The sequence below is a fragment of the Engraulis encrasicolus genome, chromosome 6 (genome assembly GCF_034702125.1).
Source record: "Engraulis encrasicolus isolate BLACKSEA-1 chromosome 6, IST_EnEncr_1.0, whole genome shotgun sequence".
In the NCBI taxonomy this organism is placed as follows: domain Eukaryota; kingdom Metazoa; phylum Chordata; class Actinopteri; order Clupeiformes; family Engraulidae; genus Engraulis; species Engraulis encrasicolus.
The window spans coordinates 27,926,995-27,946,630 of NC_085862.1; the positions used below are offsets into that span (position 1 = coordinate 27,926,995).

At 43.0% G+C, this 19,636-nt stretch overlaps 2 protein-coding genes across 7 annotated transcripts in view; both read left to right on the plus strand.

Annotated features, from left to right (window-relative positions):
- The window catches only part of tpm4a (tropomyosin 4a), a 21,475-nt gene extending 8,699 nt beyond the window's left edge, over nucleotides 1-12,776 (plus strand). For 2 of the 4 annotated variants that reach the window (XM_063201154.1, XM_063201156.1), the window contains 7 exons: nucleotides 4,234-4,367; nucleotides 6,078-6,195; nucleotides 7,486-7,556; nucleotides 7,849-7,924; nucleotides 9,037-9,099; nucleotides 9,298-9,367; nucleotides 11,685-12,776. In XM_063201154.1, the coding sequence (XP_063057224.1) occupies nucleotides 4,234-4,367; nucleotides 6,078-6,195; nucleotides 7,486-7,556; nucleotides 7,849-7,924; nucleotides 9,037-9,099; nucleotides 9,298-9,367; nucleotides 11,685-11,767 (615 nt within the window). In that variant the 3' untranslated portion in view covers nucleotides 11,768-12,776. Of the gene's footprint in view, nucleotides 1-4,233; nucleotides 4,368-6,077; nucleotides 6,196-7,485; nucleotides 7,557-7,848; nucleotides 7,925-9,036; nucleotides 9,100-9,297; nucleotides 9,368-10,239; nucleotides 10,749-11,684 lie in introns of those variants that run through there. The other 2 variants (XM_063201153.1, XM_063201155.1) reach the window with 1 other exon arrangement.
- Nucleotides 12,777-12,876: 100 nt separating this feature from the next.
- hsh2d (hematopoietic SH2 domain containing) lies at nucleotides 12,877-19,481 on the plus strand. 3 transcript variants are annotated; one of them, XM_063201150.1, is made up of 6 exons: nucleotides 12,877-13,610; nucleotides 15,695-15,829; nucleotides 15,928-16,017; nucleotides 16,352-16,517; nucleotides 17,539-17,847; nucleotides 18,104-19,481. In XM_063201150.1, exons 2-6 carry the CDS (start codon nucleotides 15,708-15,710, stop codon nucleotides 18,641-18,643), a joined length of 1,227 nt encoding a protein of 408 aa, XP_063057220.1. In that variant the 5' UTR covers nucleotides 12,877-13,610; nucleotides 15,695-15,707; the 3' UTR covers nucleotides 18,644-19,481. The 3 variants fall into 3 exon arrangements, with proteins under 3 accessions (XP_063057220.1, XP_063057221.1, XP_063057222.1); XM_063201151.1 differs by having other exon boundaries at nucleotides 12,877-13,586; XM_063201152.1 differs by having other exon boundaries at nucleotides 12,877-13,232.
- The last annotated feature ends 155 nt before the right edge of the window (nucleotides 19,482-19,636 follow it).

The following is a 19,636-nucleotide window of genomic DNA, read 5'->3' on the forward strand; positions in this document are numbered from 1 at the left end:
ACTAATTGGTTCCCCATGTTCATTTCTTATTCAGGTAGCCTACCTAGTGTTCCAGTTCTTGCCTCAGCTTTTCATGTGTTACACTGCAGAGATAGACATTACTTTGGGTCATCTGTCCACTGGAATTATATACACCCAAGCACATCAGTATCAGTTTCATTTTATTGTTCCACATTGACTATAGTTCTCAATGACAGACTCAATAGTGATGTCCTGGTAATTTCTAACCAAACCATTGGTGAATGTCAAATGTGAACGTCATTCATTTACCCATTGAAATGGTTTTGGTTGTACGCTTAGCCCATAAGCCAATATGGCTCATTTTAAACCAGTTTGCAGCATCATTATTTAAAATGTGCTTGAGCTGTATATTGTAATAGATGTTTGTAGATACACATCAAAGGGTTCCCAAACCTAGTTCAGGGCTTGGGTCTACTACACTGAAGTCAGTCAGCATCCAAAATGTTGACAGAACAGTTTAGCCCCAATAGTCTGTGAAAATGATTACATCTTTCCCTGTAATAGATATTTACCTCAGGCCGTTTGGATACCTTCTTGGCCCTGAAGTGGCCAGCAGTCTCCTAGAGCTGGCCAGAGTTCTTATTATGCTGTCTGGAGTGGACGAGCGTGTCCAAATAAACACAGACCTTACGCTCTCCATTAAACAGTGCCCTAAATTGTAGCAATAATTAGATTCCTGCCTTGCCTTGCCTTGCCTGCCTGCCTGGCTGACTCTCTCTCTCCCCCCTGATCACTCTCTGGCACTTTTCTGTTAGAAGTAATGGCTGAAGGACCGTTCAAAGCTATGAGCATCCCTTTTGTCTTTGGCGTCTGTTCTGTCACTCACGTCGGTTAGGAACATTTTCATAATCACACACCCCATAAAGCGATGAGGTTATGTGCTGACTGAACGAGCTCCATTTCCACTCTACTTCTTCTGTGGTATGAGCAGATGAGTAGGCCAAACTCTGCCAAGATAGCTTCCAAACTGATAGTAGGCTACATGCCTGGCCTGCCATTGTTTTAGATGGGGCATGGGCCTCAGATGGGGCATGGGACACAGAGTCAGCCATTGCTTGATCCTTTTGAAACAGGGCCTGGGCCCGAATGGCCATACCACATGTAGCTTCCTTATGCTGATGCACATTCATGTTGTCAGTCAAGGAATATCGAGCCAGCCAAACTAAATGGTTTTAATGTGTTAAGACGTGACCCTTGTTATTAATGTGCTGTTACCAGAATGGAAATGACCAGGTTGTAGTAATGTGTTGCTAAATACTCTGTGTAATGTGATATTAGCGTAGTAGGACAGCAGTAAAGGTTTTTCAATGAATTGTAAGGTGTTTCACTGAAGCATTATGTAACTGTTAAGGCTGTTCCTATCTTTCCAGCTTTCCTATCACTTTCAGGAGACTTGTTTACATCATTGTTTCAGTAGGGACATCATCCCTCCCTATCAGGGGCCTGTACTAAGAAGCTGGTTCAGGAGTAAACCAGATTAAGAGGTAAATCATCTAATAGAAGAGCCTGGAGTCCTCATTTTCTCAAGAACCAGTTTCTAGTCCCAGATCTCCAAAAACCCAATGTGATGTGCTGTGATGATCTGTTGAAGACATCATGGCTGTACAATTCCCGGTTAAAAGTTTCTGCCAGAATATATACAATGCAATGAGTGTATTCACTCACATAGTGCTGTTTTCCAACACTGCATCTTGGGTTCCTCTGTTGTGGCGAAAGGTATGCACAGGACATTCACACATTCTTTTGGTATTGTATTACCATAATACCCAGGTGTCTCCTTCAGTACCTTTGACCTCTCTCTCTCTCTCTCTCTCTCTCTCTCTCTCTCTCTCTCTCTCTCTCTCTCTCTCTCTCTCTCTCTCTCTCTCTCTCTCTCTCTCTCTCTCTCTCTCTCTCTCTCCGTAATCCCTGATGCTAGGGCACACATGGTTCTTTTTAGGTTTCGTTTTTTTTTTTTAAACATATTTTTCCTTCAGAGTGATTGGTCTTCCTGGCATTCTACTACAGACATTCTCAAGAGTATGTTTTACCATATAAGGCATGAGTACAGGACGGCCAGGGAATGCTCTGACTCAGGAAGAGGGCCAGGCCACAAAGGGTGTGTTCCGTTCCGACCCGCAGCTGAATGAGTAAAAAAAAAGGGGGGGAGAGGAGAGGAGAGGAGAGGAGAGGGGAGGGGGGGAGTGGAAGGATGTGGAGTGGGCTGATTTCCTGTCCCTTTTTTGTGTTTGCGTTCGGCACCAGTGGCAACCCCTCATACATACGTATACATACCTCCCCGTTTTACCTTGTCCAGGAGAAGTGTTTCGGGACATGTCCGGTTTCATAACTGGTGTCCATATGTTGAAGCTCGACTGGAAAGACCACACGCACACACTTGCTGTGATGTGGTGGTGTAGGGTCTGCGTTAACGTTTGAAGACATTGTTTGTTTCCTCACACATGTGTGTTCTGTTCTCCCATATGTTTCTCAAGTGAAGTCCCTGAGGCACGCCCATTATGTTTCAACAGTTCGGCAGCAGCTTCATTGTTTCAGGGTCATGGTTGGTATTGGAAGGCCGAAGGAGTTGGAATGAGTCAGGAACTTGTCATTGCTCTCTCACGTTGTCATATTAATCCCACGGATGCCATTATTGCCTCTTCTGGTAGGCCTACAGCCCGACTTGGCTGCCACTTTTTGCTTTACGATTGAGCTGTTGTAAACAAAAAAGTGTCTGTGTCGAGCTGTAGGCCTACCAGAAAACCGGCAGTGGAAAAGAGGCATAAGTGATATATCTCAGATCATATACTTTGGTTCTGAAGTACCTTTCAGTATCACAATTCCATTCGAGGACTCTAAAGAGGCGTTTCTAAGTGGGTCATGGTGGTTGCAGAGAGAGAGACAGAGAGAGAGAGAGAGAGAGAGAGAGAGAGAGAGAGAGAGAGAGAGAGAGAGAGAGAGAGAGAGAGAGTAGGACTAACGGTCTGATTGGGAAACCCTGCCTGCTTGCTTCTCTTGTGAGCTACTGGGCGTGTTCGTTCGTTCGTTCGTCGCCGCACAGTCCACCTCAGAACTGAAATAGTCTGCCTGTGAGAACATGGAGCCGGTCTTCTAAATAACCCAATTTCATTTTACCCCTGGGCTCAGTAAAAAAAGAAAGAAAAAACACAGGGTCAGGGCATGTCAAATGTCTTACCTTCAGGGATGCCGACCGGGGGGGTTGTAAAGGGGTCACATGTCCCGGGCCCAGGGAGAGAGGAGGCCCAGAATTGGATCCTCATTACCTTATATTGATTGGGTTTGGGGCCCTTTCAGATGTCTTTGTCCCGGGCCCAGCCAAAGCTGTCAGCGGCCCTGCTTACCTTAGTGCTCTAAACTGAAGCCATCAGGAGCCTCTTGGCTCTCAGGATTATCAGACTGCGGTGACAAATATTTGGCGGGACTAAGAGTGGCAACCGTGTAAACACAGCCACAATGTTGCCTTGTTAATGTCAAGTGCTGTTATGGTGCTGGGCTTTAATGGGGTTTTTAGGGGTGACTTTGCTTACTTTTATTACACCCAAGAGATTTGACTTACATCATCGTAATGATTCTATAACGTTAATCTTCTCAGCCCATGGCAGTAATAACGGTTACAAGCTGTGGCATGCATGGGCATGAAGAGTGTACACTATTCACCATCTTAAGCACACATTTCTTTTATTTTTTAAACAGACATATTGTAAGTGAGGGTAGAGCACAGACATATTGTGATCTTTGAAAGTCTCGTCTGCTCTAGCCTGCTTCATATACAGTAGGCACTTTGTCCGACACGCACACGCGCGCGCGCACACACACACACACACACACACACACACACACACACACACACACACACACACACACACACACACACACACACACACACACACACACACACACACACACAAACACACACACACAAACCACTTGCCATACAAGAAATCTCCATTACATCAGCCCTAGGGTTAGGCCACCCTTCCTTAAAAAAACGATAATGAATACTTTGTGGCGCCTCACGGAAATCAAAGTGGCGTTTTGACATGTTGACCCCATGTGTAACCTCTCCTCTGTGTCTGTGTGTGTGTGTGTGTTTGTGTGTGTGTGCGTGTGTGCGTGTGTTTTTGTGTGTGTGTGTGTGTGTGTGTGTGTGTGTGTGTGTGTGTGTGTGTGTGTGTGCGCGTGTGTTTTTGTGTGTGTGTGTGTGTGTGCCAGGCTGAGGGAGACGTGGCGGCCCTGAACCGGCGTATCCAGCTGGTTGAGGAGGAGCTGGACAGGGCTCAGGAGAGACTGGGCACCGCGCTGCAGAAACTGGAGGAGGCAGAGAAGGCAGCCGACGAGAGCGAAAGGTGAGGGGAAAACACCAACCCTGCAATGTTGAAAAAAAAAATCAAGATCTTTTTTAGGGCTTTTTATGACTTTATTTGTGATAGGACAGTGAGTTGGGGAGAGAGAGACGGAGAAGGACCGGCAAATGACAGGGACCGGAATCGAACCCGGATCGCCGACGTAGTAACCCACTGCCCCACCGTTAGGCCACGGCAGGGCCGGAATGTTACAATTAAGGGATCTTCCCATAGACCCGGTTCTACGGGTTTTGCGTTCCACCGAGGTTGTGGTTTCACTTAGTTAGTTAGTTAGAACTTTGTTTGTCCCCGTGGAGCAATTGTTTGCATTGTGCTCGCTGGCACCAGACATGAGACACAGTCAGGCATATCAAAGAAATATACTGTACGTATCTGATGTTTTTTTTGTCGAAAGCGACTGCCAGTTATTAGGTACAAGGCATTGGTTACCATCCCTGGAGTAGTGTAGGGTTAGGCGCCTTGCTGAAGGGCACCTCGGCCATTATCTGTTGGCTAGAGTGAGATTCGAACTTGCAACCCTCTGATCCCTACATCCATTCCCTAACCATTAGCTGCCCTAATGAGCCTCTTGGCTGCCCATATGAGGTGGTTTGCCAAAGTGAGATGGTCCTCAATTGTGGAGCATTCACTCTCAGCACATCTCAAGAACACTTTTTTTAAAAGATATGTACAGTGGAATAAGATGAAACACAGGCAGACAGTCCATGCACTGACCCAATAGTCCAAAGTGAACGGCCAGAAGAATCCAAAGGATACGATCTGTGGCTATGAAATGCTCAAAATGGACTTCCATGGTGGAAGATATGATGTGGTATTTGCAGATCAAGTCAGGCACTGCAAAAATATACACTATATTTCTGTTATATTAAAGCAGTCTTGGAAAAGTGGGCAGCTGCCATTGGGGTATGAAACATGGCAGCAGAGGGCCATGAGTTTGTGTTTGTTTGTTGCTGTTATTGGGTGGTTGCTAACTGAAAAACACACCTTTGCCAGGTGCTGTCTTGGCAGTGTGGAACTGGCTGTTGGTTTGTAAGAATACCAGTTGCCAAGAACTGACAGTTTTAGAGTATTTGTGCTTGTTGGGGCAGCGGGGAAGAAGCTTAAATTAAAGCATTAATGTTTGTCACTTACTAGACAGCCAGTTGAAAGTATTATTGTGTTGTGTGGCCAACCAAACACTGCATTAAAGTTGAGCAAATGCAAGCTGCTTCCATACTATGGAATAGTAACATAACAACCATAAGTTTGTTCAACCCATTTTAGCCCAAGCCCTCTTTGGGAAAAGGTGTCCTCTGCCTATTGAAACCTAAATACTGTATCTCAGCCTGTGAATCACATAAAAACATGAAATAAGTTGCATTTAAAAGCTAGGACCCTTATTTCGTATAAAAATGTGTTAATTCAGCTCTAAAATACTCACATGTTTAACAAAACACCTCAAATCTCAAAATACTGAATGCAGCGTATATGTTGCTCCAGGCTAAAATGGGTTAAATAATTGTTGTTGTCCCAGAGGCACGAAGACATGATGAACCAGGGGTGATGAAGGTGATGAACCAGACTGGAATAATAAGGCTTAAATCTTAAATCTCTCTCTCTCTCTCTCTCTCTCTCTCTCTCTCTCTCTCTCTCTCTCTCTCTCTCTCTCTCTCTCTCTCTCTCTCTCTCTCTCTCTCTCTCTCTCTCTCTCAGAGGCATGAAGGTGATTGAGAACCGGGCCATGAAGGACGAGGAGAAGATGGAGATCCAGGAGATGCAGCTGAAGGAGGCCAAGCACATCGCAGAGGAAGCTGACAGGAAGTACGAGGAGGTGGGTGAAGAAGACGCTAAATGGAGCCTGACAAGGGGTTGGAGATGTTGTGGCTCCACAGAGGACACTGCATATGTGAAGCTCAAATCTTCAAACTGATGCATACTGCCCTACAGGGGCTCTAAGTTAACTTATTCATCACCAGCCAAAATGGCTAGTAGATGTTAATCTTACTAGCCAAACACACTATCACTAATGGTCAAAGTGGCTAGTAAGTTATTTCTTTCTGGTCTTTTCTTACCAGTCAAACTAAAATTTCACTAGCATTTGGCTGGTTGACCAGTGTTAATTTAGAGCCCTGTTGCCGTACACAAGCAATTTAATAGAGTATAAAAACGAGGAAATTGTCATTAGTCTTCCATGTCTATGTGTGGTCCATGTGATGACACAAAATTATTTATTTCCGCTCCAAAATAAATGACTTAAATTAAGCTGATGCTTTAATTCCACTTTGCCACTACTGTGAATACAAATGAAGCAAAGTTTCCAAAAGCCATTACATATTTTCCAGAGGGCGTAAGCTGAATCACAGAAATAACTTGGCTGGAATAAATTCAATGACATTATTGCCATTTTCCTTTCGCACATGATCACATCATCTTGCACGATATTGAAATTAACATTTTTATCATTGACGAATCAAACTGTCAGCCTATTCCTATTGTGATGTGTGCCCATATCAGTGAAAAGGCTGATGTGTTTTTTTCGATAATATTACTGTTACTGACGTGCACCCCAAAAGGAGACACTATGAACTGTAAAAACTTCCATGTAAGGTGTTCTTCAACCATCCAAAAGTGATCAGCTCCTGGCTTCGTGGCTTGATGTCTTGTGAGACATGTGACTATCTACCATCTACATAGTGACTATCTACTAGACTAATGTTTGAGCTGCCCTAGCCCCAGGCCAGACTCTTGACATGATGTGTGTGTGTGTGTGTGTGTGTGTGTGTGTGTGTGTGTGTGTGTGTGTGTGTGTGTGTGTGTGTGTGTGTGTGTGAGTGTGTGTGTGTGTGTGTGTGTGTGTGTGTGTGTGTGTGTGTGTGTGTGTGTGTGTGTGTGTGTGTGTGTGTGTGTGTGTGTGTGTGTGTGTACTCTACTTAAAAAAATCGAACTAACCCGTCTTTGCATCTGCACTTGCTGTTCTGTATATTTCCTGTGCACTTTGTATTTGCTAGTGATGTTGGATATGAGTATGTCCTCTTTTGAAAGTCACTTTGGTTATAAAACGTCTGCCAAATGTAATGTAATGTAATGTAATGTAATATGATGTCTTCCCCTTGTGTGGCAGGTGGCCCGTAAGCTGGTTATCCTGGAAGGAGAGCTGGAGCGAGCGGAGGAGAGAGCTGAGGTCTCGGAAATGTTAGTACCGGCTTTCATATTCCTCATTTCAATAGTTTTATAACTCAGATATCAGATGAATGTCGAATCATCTGTTCAGTTTGTCATGCTCTCCTGATGAATAAATATAAGTATTGCTGTCGAGAATGCAGCTTTGATCTAGTTGACTTGCATACTTCCTTGAACAAAAACGCTCAAAACTTTATTGCAAAACATTTTTCTAATAAAAAAAACATTTGGTTGAGATAAATCTGATGGACAAATGGCTTTGAGGCTCACTGACCTGAATTTCCTTGTGCTTTATTATTTTCAGTAAAGCCAGTGACTTAGAGGAAGAGTTAAAAAATGTGACCAACAATCTGAAATCACTGGAGGCACAGGCGGAGAAGGTAAGCAGCGTCCCGTCACTTTATTGCTCGCAAAGAGCAGCTTAGACATCTCACTTTGAACTCACTTCAGCTTTGTCAGTCACTCTTTGTCTGGCTGCATCTCCTCATAATGTTTAGTCACACATCCAATATATCAGGAATAAAATCAGGACACCTTAATTACCCTATGGATTAATAAAAGTACTCTACGCTCTACTAGTTGATATGTTACTTACACCAATGTTACTATCACATAGCTTGAAAAGGGTGGGTGACTTATTGGTACTTAGTTGATACAATCATCTGCTTCAGATTGAGCTGTGTGTTCCCAGTGGTTTAAGTTTACATTTACTTGTGTTATCAGCCATTGCATTACTTTTGTTTTACTATTTGTTTACCCCCACACAAGTAATTATAAAAGTGCATGACCCTGAATGAAACACATACTGTAGCCCAGTGGTTCCCAACCTTTTTCTGAAGGGACCCATGTTTTTACTATTGTAAGCTTTGGTGACCCAACCACACGAGCGCCCGCACGAGACGGAGTCACAAGATGCCCTCCGTTTCCTGCGAAAACTTATTTTAGTTATTTTATTCCTCAATTCGTCTTTGGTCAAATATAGAATAAATGTTTAATGTAGCACTTACAATTTGTTGCGTCTATGCATTTATTAGTTTTTTTAGTGCTTTTATTCAACATGGGCTATATATATTTAAAACGAAACCCCTTAAAATCAAGAGGGCTCCGCGACCCCCTGTGGATCTTTGGCGACCCATAAGGGGGGTCCCGACCCATAGGTTGGGAACCACTGCTGTAGGATATAGCTCACCGTTACCTCCAGTGGTGGTTGAGAAACTGTACACATATCTTTTGGAGATAGACTGCCCTGGACACTGTTTCTGTCCCATGTCTCACAGAATCATTTTTTTGTTTTTACAATTCTAATGAGGAAATAGTCGCTCATGTCATTTAGGCTATTTGTTGCATGTTAAAAATGTGTCAGTGAGAGTGTGTAGAACTATGACACAAATGTAATGTTTTCTCTCTTCTCTCTCTCTCTCTCTCTCTCTCTCTCTCTCTCTCTCTCTCTCTCTCTCTCTCTCTCTCTCTCTCTCTCTCTGTCCTTCTACAGTACTCTGAAAAGGAAGACAAGTATGAGGAAGAGATAAAGGTTCTCAGCGATAAGCTGAAAGAGGTGAGATCATGAGTGAAAGCTTCTTTGCTTTTTAAATCCTACTTGCCTGTTTCAACATAATACAAATACATTAATGTAGGTATTTAGACTTCTGTTACTAATTGTTTTTTTTTTTCAAGTATTTTTTGTTGATTTTAGTAGTCGTTGAAAAACATTATATCACAAGTCCTGTTATTAATTGTGACTGCTTATCCATAGGCTGAGACCCGTGCCGAGTTTGCAGAGAGGACAGTGGCCAAATTGGAAAAGTCTATTGATGATCTGGAAGGTATGAACATAATACAACACTACCTTAAATGTTTCCACAGTATATGTGCTTACAGTTTAAATTCCCTCGGGATTAATAAAAGTACTCTATTATACTCTACTCTACTACCTAATATGTTACTTACTGACATATTGCCTCACAGCTGAGGTGGTGGACATTACAATGTTAACCTCAATGTTAAGCTCAGTCTTTCATGGAAAACAGTTTTAGTTGTGATACATTGTATAACTGCTTCTGTACAATAAGACAGTGAGTTTTATGTTTATTTATTCAATCTTTTTTTTGTTTTAAATTAAATCGACAATAATAGCTTTGTATGAAACAGAAAAGGCCCTTCTGAAATGAGTTAAAATGCTCAAAAAAGCCCTCATGGAAACTATTCTAGCTGAGTAGTGGAATGGCGTCTCCCCAGGGCTGAGTAACATGGGCTCTTTGCCTTGAATGGAATTTAACACCCAGCATATAATGAAATCCATCAGCAGCCCTCTGCTTGCATCAGCACTGCCTACATCCACTATACAGACACTAGTAATTAACAGATGGTTCTGCTGAAACGCATCAGTCATGCTTTCTTTTTGAAAAAAAAAAGTATCTGTGAAATGTGACGAGTTCTGGTTTTGCCTTGATCATAATTATACTCTCAGTTGTATCACCAGCCTTATTTACCCTGTCTTCTTTCTTCTTCTTCTTCTTCTTCTTCTTCTTCTTCTTCTTCTTCTTCTTCTTCTTCTTCTTCTTCTTCTTCTTCTTCCCCCTGGGTTCGGTGTCTTTCCTGCTCCTTCCCTCTCTCCCTGCTTCTCGCTGCCTGCCTGCCTGCCTGCCTGCCTGTCTCTTGCTCCGGACTGCGTTTCCTGTTGTCTTTGGCCGTCCAGATGAACTGTATGCTCAGAAGCTGAAGTACAAGGCCATCAGTGAAGAGCTGGACCATGCTCTCAATGACATGACCTCTTTATAGATGTCTTTAAAAAAATGCTCTCACTGACAAAGCTGGGGTGAATTTCTCAAAACCAAAGTTGCTTACTACATTAGCTACTTTGTTGTTTTCAATGCATTTTCCCATTGGCAACTACCGAAGTTGCTAACAGGCTAACAACTTCTCTTTTGAGAAACTCACCCCTGGAATGTTATCTGTCATGCTGCAGCCTACTCTGCCTCAGCCTGTCTGTTTCACTGTGCTGCCTGCAAACTCTGAAGTTATTTTCCCTTTTGTTCCCTGTGCCTTACTCTCTCTCTCTCTCTCTCTCTCTCTCTCTCTCTCTCTCTCTCTCTCTCTCTCTCTCTCTCTCTCTCTCTCTCTCTCTCTCTCTCTCTCTCTCTCTCTCTCTCTCTCTCTTCCCTAGCACTAGGCCTCAATAAAAGCCTGGTTTTCCTATGCATACTACATGTTTGCGTTTCTCTTTAAGTGGTTGAGTGCACAATCTATGTACAGTATCACAGATAGAAGGAGCTACTTTATTACCTTCATGTAAGAACGTTGAGAAAGCTTTGCAGTGCAAGTCATTTCTTGTAGTACATTTTTCTGCTACAACATGATGATTGATAGCTGGCTTTTTTACGTTTTGTTTTGGTTTATGTAACCTTAACAGTACTTTTATGGTACTTTTCAGTACATTTACTCCATGTAGTTGAAACCAAATGCTAAATGTTTTGTTATAGTCCTTTTGCCTGCTGTTAGTTTGACGTACATTTGGCTAGCGATGCCACAATTGTCCACTAGAAAGACCCAACAAGCTAGTCATTCCACATGCATAGTACAATTTACGCCAGACCCGGGTAAGCATTTTGATCATTCAATAAACAAATGCACTACCCTTAACCTACTATACTGCTTATCCATTTTAAAACGGCATGCTCCACTGATGGCAAACTTATCACATAGATGACATGTCAATATTGGCAGCGTGGTGTTGATTGCATGACACACTCGCTCACTCTAATCTGCATATTAAATACTGCTGTGTAAGTGGACGGCTTTACTGATGAGTTGAGATGTCCCGCTGTGGTGTGATAATTTTGCATATGTATAACCTTATTACACAATGGCCCATTTTGTGTGTGTGTGTGTGTGTGTGTGTGTGTGTGTGTGTGTGTGTGTGTGTGTGTGTGTGTGTGTGTGTGTGTGTGTGTGTGTGTGTGTGTGTGCGTGCATGGGTGCGTGCATGGGTGCGTGCATGGGTGCATGGGTGCATGGGTGTGTAGGTGTATGCATGTGTACTAGTTTGTGTGAGTTTTTTCATAACACCCCTTTTGACATCTAATCGTCTCACTCCTCTTCTGAACGTAAAATCAAAAAACTTTTTTTGTTTCCCTGTTACAGAAAAAGTAACAAGTGCCAAAGAAGAGAATATGGAGATGCACCAGGTGCTGGACCAAACGCTGCAGGAGCTCAACAGCTTATAAGGTGGAGGAGAGAGGAAGAAGACAAGAAGAAGAGGAAGAAGAGAAGAGGAGGAGGAGGAGGAGGAAGAGAAGAGACGGCGTTACACATTCCATGAATTTCACACCTCGTTTTTCCATTCCCATTTCAGACGAAAAAAGAAAAGAAAAAGAAACCGTAGCATACCTTTTTTTGATAGGAGATCAGCTACATTGTTGTTAACACAGATTGTATTATTCTGGAAATGTCCTGATGCCTTGATACAAAGCAACTATATACATTCCACATTTATGATGTTACAACAATGTTTACATGTATTTTTTAAAACTATTTTATTTTGTTTACAGTCCAGCAATCACCAAAAAAAAAATCACCTTTGTGCCGCCTTTGTGAAGCTGTGTCCTGTTGCTGTAGCAATCACTTTATGTAGAATGTGCTAAATTATTAGTGGTAATGCTGCAGGCCTAGAAACGAGGGACAAAACAAAACATAGATCAGCTGCGCCACCTGCTGGTAGTGTATTATAAGACACAGTGTGGTAGTTCCAAAGGCAGGACATTGCACAGCGATAGGGATCTAGGCCTATGTAAAACCAATGCCACAGAGCAAGTTTGAATACAGTTTTGCATGCTTTCACAATGGCTTTCAGTTTATGGTGGCTATTTCTGACATTTGTTATCCATTCACGACATGGGTGAATAGGACAAGTGGACAGCAGCAGTATGGATATCCTAGTTTATTGAAGGTATGCATCATTAGAGGAAGGGAGAGCCCACTGCCATTATTTTATATAGAGTAAAACCCCTCCTCTAATAATTGATTACCTCTGAGTTCATTTAACCTTTAGGCCTTTCCAGACGGTGAGAATGCAGAATTAGTGCAGACTCTTCCTCTTTGTCACACAAGGTGATAGTGTGTGTTCCTCCATGGTTATGGGAAAGCCTAATAATTGTGCAGATGTTCTGTATGGGTCCAAAGTTTCGGTAACACAACTATGGAATAAACACATCCATTGAATAATTATTTCCACAACTACACTGTGTCTGTGGCAGTTTTTCTTCTTTATGCATAATGTCTTTTTTCTGAATGTTATGGTCAATTTCGTAGGCTATGTTGTGGTTTCATTTGTTGACCCACAACATTCTATAGATTTTAGGATAATAAACTACTGTTCTGTGTAAATGGCCTTGGCTTTACTAGTGAATTTTAAGGGCCAGGTGGTAATTTCCATTGCATAAGTAGCCTAACTGACTATTTGAAATTAGGGGGTGGTAGCGCAACTTGTGACGGGAATTGAAAGTCGAACAACTCACATTTACCTCAGTGCGGGAACTCTGGGGTCAGGAATGTGGTTTTTCTGAGTCTTGAAGTGCGCAGACAGGCGAAGATGTCGCAGACGAGACAGCACGCTCACCAGGAAAAGTGGCTGCAGAAGAGAATAATAGGGAACTTTGAACCATCAAGGCAATTGCCACTGAAGTTCAAAAGGTAGGCTATGCTATACCTAGTAAAGGAAAGTAAGGGGAAATAGAAACTGAGGACTTTGGACTTGTGTCTGTTATAGACCTAGTTGTATAGCCTACTATTACGCATATCGCAACCCATCTCCCAGTGAACTATAGCCTAATAATTATTGAGGTTTGGGTGAGGTTCGCTGATGAATATCCACAATAAATGGGGATGCTATGGTTTTACAAAGGGAAGTGTATTTAGTTCCTGGCATAGACCATCATGGGCACTGTTTATCCAACCACACCGCCTCCCATTTCGCTGTAGCCTAGTCAGACCAAGTGAAAGTTCCGGATAGGCCACAGAGCGCAGTAGCGACGGGCTTGGCAACAGGTGCGTTTTGTGATGTTTACCTGAGTAAGTACACAATGAAGTGAAAGTAGGCTATGTCTTTATCCGTTTCTTAACAGTCGTTTCTTATTTATTTCATTACCTATGTTTGGTAGGCCAATAAGGGCAAATAGCCTACTCATTTGTGTGTGGTACTTTAATCACCAAAGACCATCGAGTGCGATACACAGCTGAAGACTGTTTCCTTGTAAGGTTTCTTCTGCCGTTACAGCACATCACTCAACTTGCATGCAGGGTACTGTAGACTATGCTCAGAGAAGACTAGCTTTTCTTATTTGCATTTGGACGGTTGCAAATAGCCAAGACTACATCCTTACGGAAGTCATTCACTCAATTCTGCATCACAGTGGCACTTTATTTTAAAATTAATGTTTTAATGAATTTTAACTGGCTACACTACAAATTCCAAATGACCTGGCTTTACCTGTCCAATTCAACCAGGTGATCATTCAACCAGGCAGTGACCAATTGGACAGGTAAAATCAGGGCATTTGTAATATGTGGCACTGGATTGTAAACTAATGAATCCAGGTCGGATTTGTACCAAATCTTGTGGGCTGACAGTCCAAAATCTTTGTTTGGGTGGAGTACATAGGATGGCGTCGCCAGGCTAGACAGTCCTCCATTTGGCGGGATTTGGATGCCTCAAGTGGTCAACATGACAGCTAGTTTTGCTGTGCCGTTGTTACTTTGTGCTTGTGCACACATTATCAGCTTGTTAATTTCCACTTATATATAGGGTTTGTTGTGCCTTTATTTGACAGGACAGTTGAGGATAGACAGCAAGTGGTTGGAAGAGGTAGAGATGGGTAGGGGCCAGGAAATGGCCAATGCTGGACTCGAACCCGGGTCCCCATGGGCCTGTAGCCCGCATGTGGCATGGGTGCATTTGCGTGCTACGCCACAGTTCTCCCTCATCCTCTTTTTTAGGTGCTTTGGCTAAAATCATGTTTGAAGGATGAGGTATTAAGTTGAAGGAGAGGATTGTGCACATCCCAGGAGAAGGTGCAGGACGAAGGCCAACTGTAGTTTTCAAAGTGAGAAGTCCGCACACTTAAAATCCTTTTTGTTGTCTTTAATTATCTCATGGCCATGAAATAATAAAAGACAACAAAAAGGATTTTAAGTGTGTGGACTTCTCACTTCGAAAACTACTGAAGGATGAGGTATTAAAACATCCTGTTCTTCTGTAGATGTGAAAGGAGGCCCGGGTGTGTGTGTGTCCGTGCATGTGTCTGTGTGAGGGAGGTTCGAATTGGGATAGTTCATAAAGATTAGACGTTCTGATACTCATCAGAGCTGTGAAGTGCAGAAAGAGTATGTCCTGTGATTAACCAGCTGAGGTAAAGTGTTGAAGTTTCTGAACTGTCTTTAACTCGAAATCTGTGGCGGCATCACAAGTGTTTTAGTTGTTGCCAAGTGTCCCCTGTATGAATGCAACAGTAGAGCAAGGGCGCCAGACATTTTAAAGTGATGGTGCATTTTTTTCCCCTGATTCTTTATTTGTTACTGCTGCTGCACTCCACATATTTGTCTGCAGTTAAAGTTGAGAAAGCCTCATTAAGGGAGCCCAAAAGTGGGGATGCGAAAGCACCATTGCATTCCCCTTTCCAGCACCTATGCAGTAGAGGAGTCATCACAAAATAGGTTTTGGACTCACTGCCAGTTAGGTTGCCCTTTGGCACCAAATCAGCTTTTTTCCATATGGGTTCCAATTCAGTGTTCTCAAATCTTGTCAGCTTTCTGACAAGTAACATGAAATGATTACGTTTTGCATGCTTTCCTTGAGGGTCAAGATGGCAGTAGCTTGATGTGGTAACCATTTGTTTGGGGCACAGTACCTCTGGCAGCTAGAGACAACTTAATTGGCCTAGTTTGGCAGGGCAGTGGAGACCATGGCTGGCCTGGCATGAGAGGTGGGAATTGACCCAGGCCAGACTCGAACCCGGCTCCCCTGGCTACTGTTCTACTACTGCTGCTGCTACTACTACTACTAATAATAATAACAATAATGATCATAATGATCATAATGATAAGGAAACATAATAATGATGATTATGATAATTATAAAAACAATGTGTGTGTGCTAGATATCTGTGAACTATGGAGGGAGCGTGGTCAAAAGAGAGGCAGGCTTCTGTCGACTGGTTCTCTCGGCATCAGCTGTCTTACATTCTGCAAACTGGAGTCATCCCAGAATGGTTCCACGGCATCATAACACGAAAGTAAACACTTTTTGATTACCGGCGTGTTTCTTTTGTCGCAAATAATGTTCTGATATACTAGATTTAAAACGGTGGAATTATCTCTGTGAATTTCAAAGGGCTGCAGAGGACCTCCTGACTCCCAAGCCACCAGGGTACTTCCTAATCAGGGTTAGTGAGAGCAGAATAGGATACACCTTATCATACCGGTGAGTCCACGCTGTCTTTGCAAGGAAGCACTACCTTAACGCCTTCAATGCATTCTTATTCTATTGTATTCTATTGCATTGTATTACTTTTGCTGGTGATGAAGGATTGCACAAGAATGATTTGAAAACGGAGATAAATTATGTTTAAGGAATAATCAAAATATTATATAATGTAACAAACAAGCGCTACATTGTATAAAAGCCAAACAAAGGTACACCCAAAATATTCACATTTGTCTGTGTATAATGTGTTGTTTTGTGTTTGTCGAATGGTATGTTGAATTTGTTTGCCAAACCAGTTTTGGCCTTATCTTATTCTGACTTGCACTTTCAGAGCTCATGATCGTTGTCGGCACTTCATGATTGACGTTCTGCAAGACAATCACTACTTGGTGGTGGGAGAGAGTGTTCGACACAGGTCTTTACAAGACTTGGTGGCCTATCACCGCAGGATTCCTATTCTACCTTTCAACGAATTAATAACCGTCGCCTGTGGCCAGGTAGGACTGCAGTCTGTGCACTGCATATTCCTTTTTCCAATAGATGCCAGCGGTGACCTACAATAAGTTCCAGTCCAGTATCTAGAATTTGTTATTTTAGCCTGTAGTGAAGGGAAGTAGAGTCCCCCCCACCCAGTTTCGAACCCGGTCCTTCAGGGTAAGCAAATGTGCTCTGGCCGCTTAAGAGTCAGGCTCATCGCCATGACAGGAATAGAACACTGACAACCATGATCACACCATCACACAAAGCGCACCTGTCAACCTGTCACCGCTGCAGCAAAGAGCGAGGCTCATTGGCATAATAGTCAGAGCACACTCACAACCCTAGTGATAATGATAATCACACAGCAATTCACCAATTTATTCTAAAGAGCTCTTCAGTTAAATGTCCACTGTAGTGCCGTAGATCTACAAAGTAGCAAGGTAAAAAAAAGAGTCTCTCATGGTATACTTCATTTTGGATGGAGGGCCTGGCCACCCTGATAGCAAACTTATCTGGCTCAATGTTGGGCCAATACTTGTCATCTGGGCCGCTGACAGCTTTGGCCGGGCCCAGGACAAATTCATCTGAAAGGGCCCCCTAGCTCAATACATACAATGTAATAAGGACCCAATTCTGGGCCCCATCTCTCCCTGGGCTCGGGACAACTGTCCCCTTTGTCCTCCCCTGTTGGCACCCCTGCTTGTCATCATCATCAATGACCATCATGTTCAAAAAAACATTCCATCCTTGACATCTTGCCAATGCCTGCCTCAGGGCCAGTTTTACGAATAAGCAAACTAGGCAATTCAAGGGCCCCACAAAAAATATCTTTGGAGGGGGCCCCAGCACCCAGACCTGCCATGGAAAATACCAGCAAAGATAATTAAAAAGGGCTCCATGTCTATATTTCGCCCAGGGTCCTGAAATCGATAGAGCCACTGCTGGCCTGACTACATACTATTCAATACTATTTAAGTGTAATAACTAACTAAACATAATCCCAACATATCCTCACAGTTGTACTCCCCTTTTTTATAGGCGTCAAAGGACACCGTTGACTATGCTGAGCTGATCCTCCCTAAAACTACTCACTGCCCAAATGGCTCCAGTGGAGGACCACCAACAATTGCTCCAAGAAGTGCTCCTCCTCCTCCTCGGGAGTGCATTGTCCCTCCAGCAGCAACTGAGGAGATCCCTCCGGCACTTCCCTACCGGTCAACCAAAGTGGACAATAACGCCTCAGATCAGAGTATGAATGTATCTCCTCCAGTACCTGAAGGATGTTCCTCTCCTCGACTGTACCCGTGTCTTGAGGCTGAACTGGGGGCACTCACTGCCCAAAATGTGGTATGGATCTTTTCATTTTAATTCACGTCATGTGTTTTTCATATTTGCGAATATTAATAACAGATATTATTAATAACATTATTAATAGTTAATTAGTTTTGATCTTATGCATTACTGAAGATTGCCTTAGTACAGGAGATAAGTGATAAAAAGTTGTGTGGAGGTGGAATCTGAAATCCTGTGGTACTAAAAGCTCAGTCAGTCAGGAAGCACACATCAGTTATGTCACTATCTGACATGCCATGTCATTTTTCAGATGTCAATGCCAGTGCCATTACCATTGCCAAGGAAGATGCGCTCAGGCAACTCCGCACCACAAGTGGACCCCCACGCCCCAGAGCTGCCCCCTCGAGTCACTATCGCAGCCAGGAAGGAGCAACCGTGCCCCAAGACCAATGGACTACAAGAGCCCAAGGCAGGATGCAACGGAGCGGGGCCCATGATGACCCATCCTGGTTCAGACCCATCATCAAACACTAAACCCCAAGAAGCCAAATCTGGTATCAACCTTACACACCTCAAGAAGAAGTTTCAGAAGATGCGATCGTGTTCGGAAGAGCACACGTACGCAGAGATCAGCGAAATAAACAGAGAGAGGCAACAAGTCTCCGGGTTTGGAAACACAGATGGAGGTAGCAACAAGGCCTCGGAAAATGAATACGAGGAGCTGCCGGAGCCTTCTGACAAAAAGCCTGCACCCAAACCGAGCATCTCGTCCGACGCTGGTGTCACATTGAGCCAGCAGTCAATGCCGTCAGAGTACCTGCCACCTCCACCTTTTGCCCCAGGATATTAACCAGGAAGATATTTGCAAGCTTTGCATGTGGTTAACTCGGGCTGTTATACGGGTGTTTTAAGAAGACATATCTCACACACAAACTACATATCTTTTTTTTTTTTTTTTTAAGATTTTATTTGGGCTGTATTTATGATAGTACAGTGACAGAGGGTTAGGAAACAAGTGGGGAGAGAGGGACTGGGAATGACCCAGGCCAGAATCGGACCCGGGTCACCGGCATAGTAACCTAGTGCCCTACCGTTAGGCCACAGTAGGGCCACAAACAACATAACTTATGTACAAACACTGACACTGTTATATAGATAGTGGCATGCTGGGAATAGGCCTACATTTTGACACCTAAAGAGATAGCCTATGTTTACTTTGCATAAAGGAACTACAGACTACAGTGCTTCCTCAATATACCGGTAGTAAAAGTCCGGCTGCTATAAGCCTGTTCAGGTTTTTCAGGTTTACACCCGACCTCCTGAATGTCAAGCCTTATCATATGTTGAGAGCTCTTTTTTTTCATACACGCGCCTCTATTTTAGGTTGCCTACCTTGATAAGATGATAATGAATTGACTATATTATGAGCAATTCTAATATGAATCTCTGTTTGGCAAATAAATTCATGATGATGTAATTAATTAACAATTATGATGTAATTCATATTTATTTAAGGATGAATAAATTATAGCAGAGAATAAAACGTTTTTAGTTCTACAAACTCTGTAATGATTAATTTAATAATTGTGTGGGTGTGATTAAACTGCAGGCTAAAAAATAACCCCTTTGTGCATGGTAATTCACTCAAGAATGAACAATGAATAAGCCTATCCATCCTACCTCAAGGCAAGTCAAGTGTATGCTACTTCATTGACACTAACCACACACACACACACACACACACACACTAAAATACATACAGGGCAGTAAAAAATATAGGTCTACTCATACATTAATTCACATTCTTTTTCACATTCACTCAAACCTTCAAGCAAACCAAATG

What these genes read in the sequence shown, in the direction of transcription:
- hsh2d (XM_063201150.1), top strand. Translation starts at nt 15,708, where the DNA reads ATGGAGGGAGCGTGGTCAAAAGAGAGGCAGGCTTCTGTCGACTGGTTC. An exon ending in CACGGCATCATAACACGAAA is followed by an intron (nt 15,830 to 15,927) that starts GTAAACACTTTT and finishes TGAATTTCAAAG; the next exon opens with GGCTGCAGAGGACCTCCTGA. An exon ending in GGATACACCTTATCATACCG is followed by an intron (nt 16,018 to 16,351) that starts GTGAGTCCACGC and finishes TTGCACTTTCAG; the next exon opens with AGCTCATGATCGTTGTCGGC.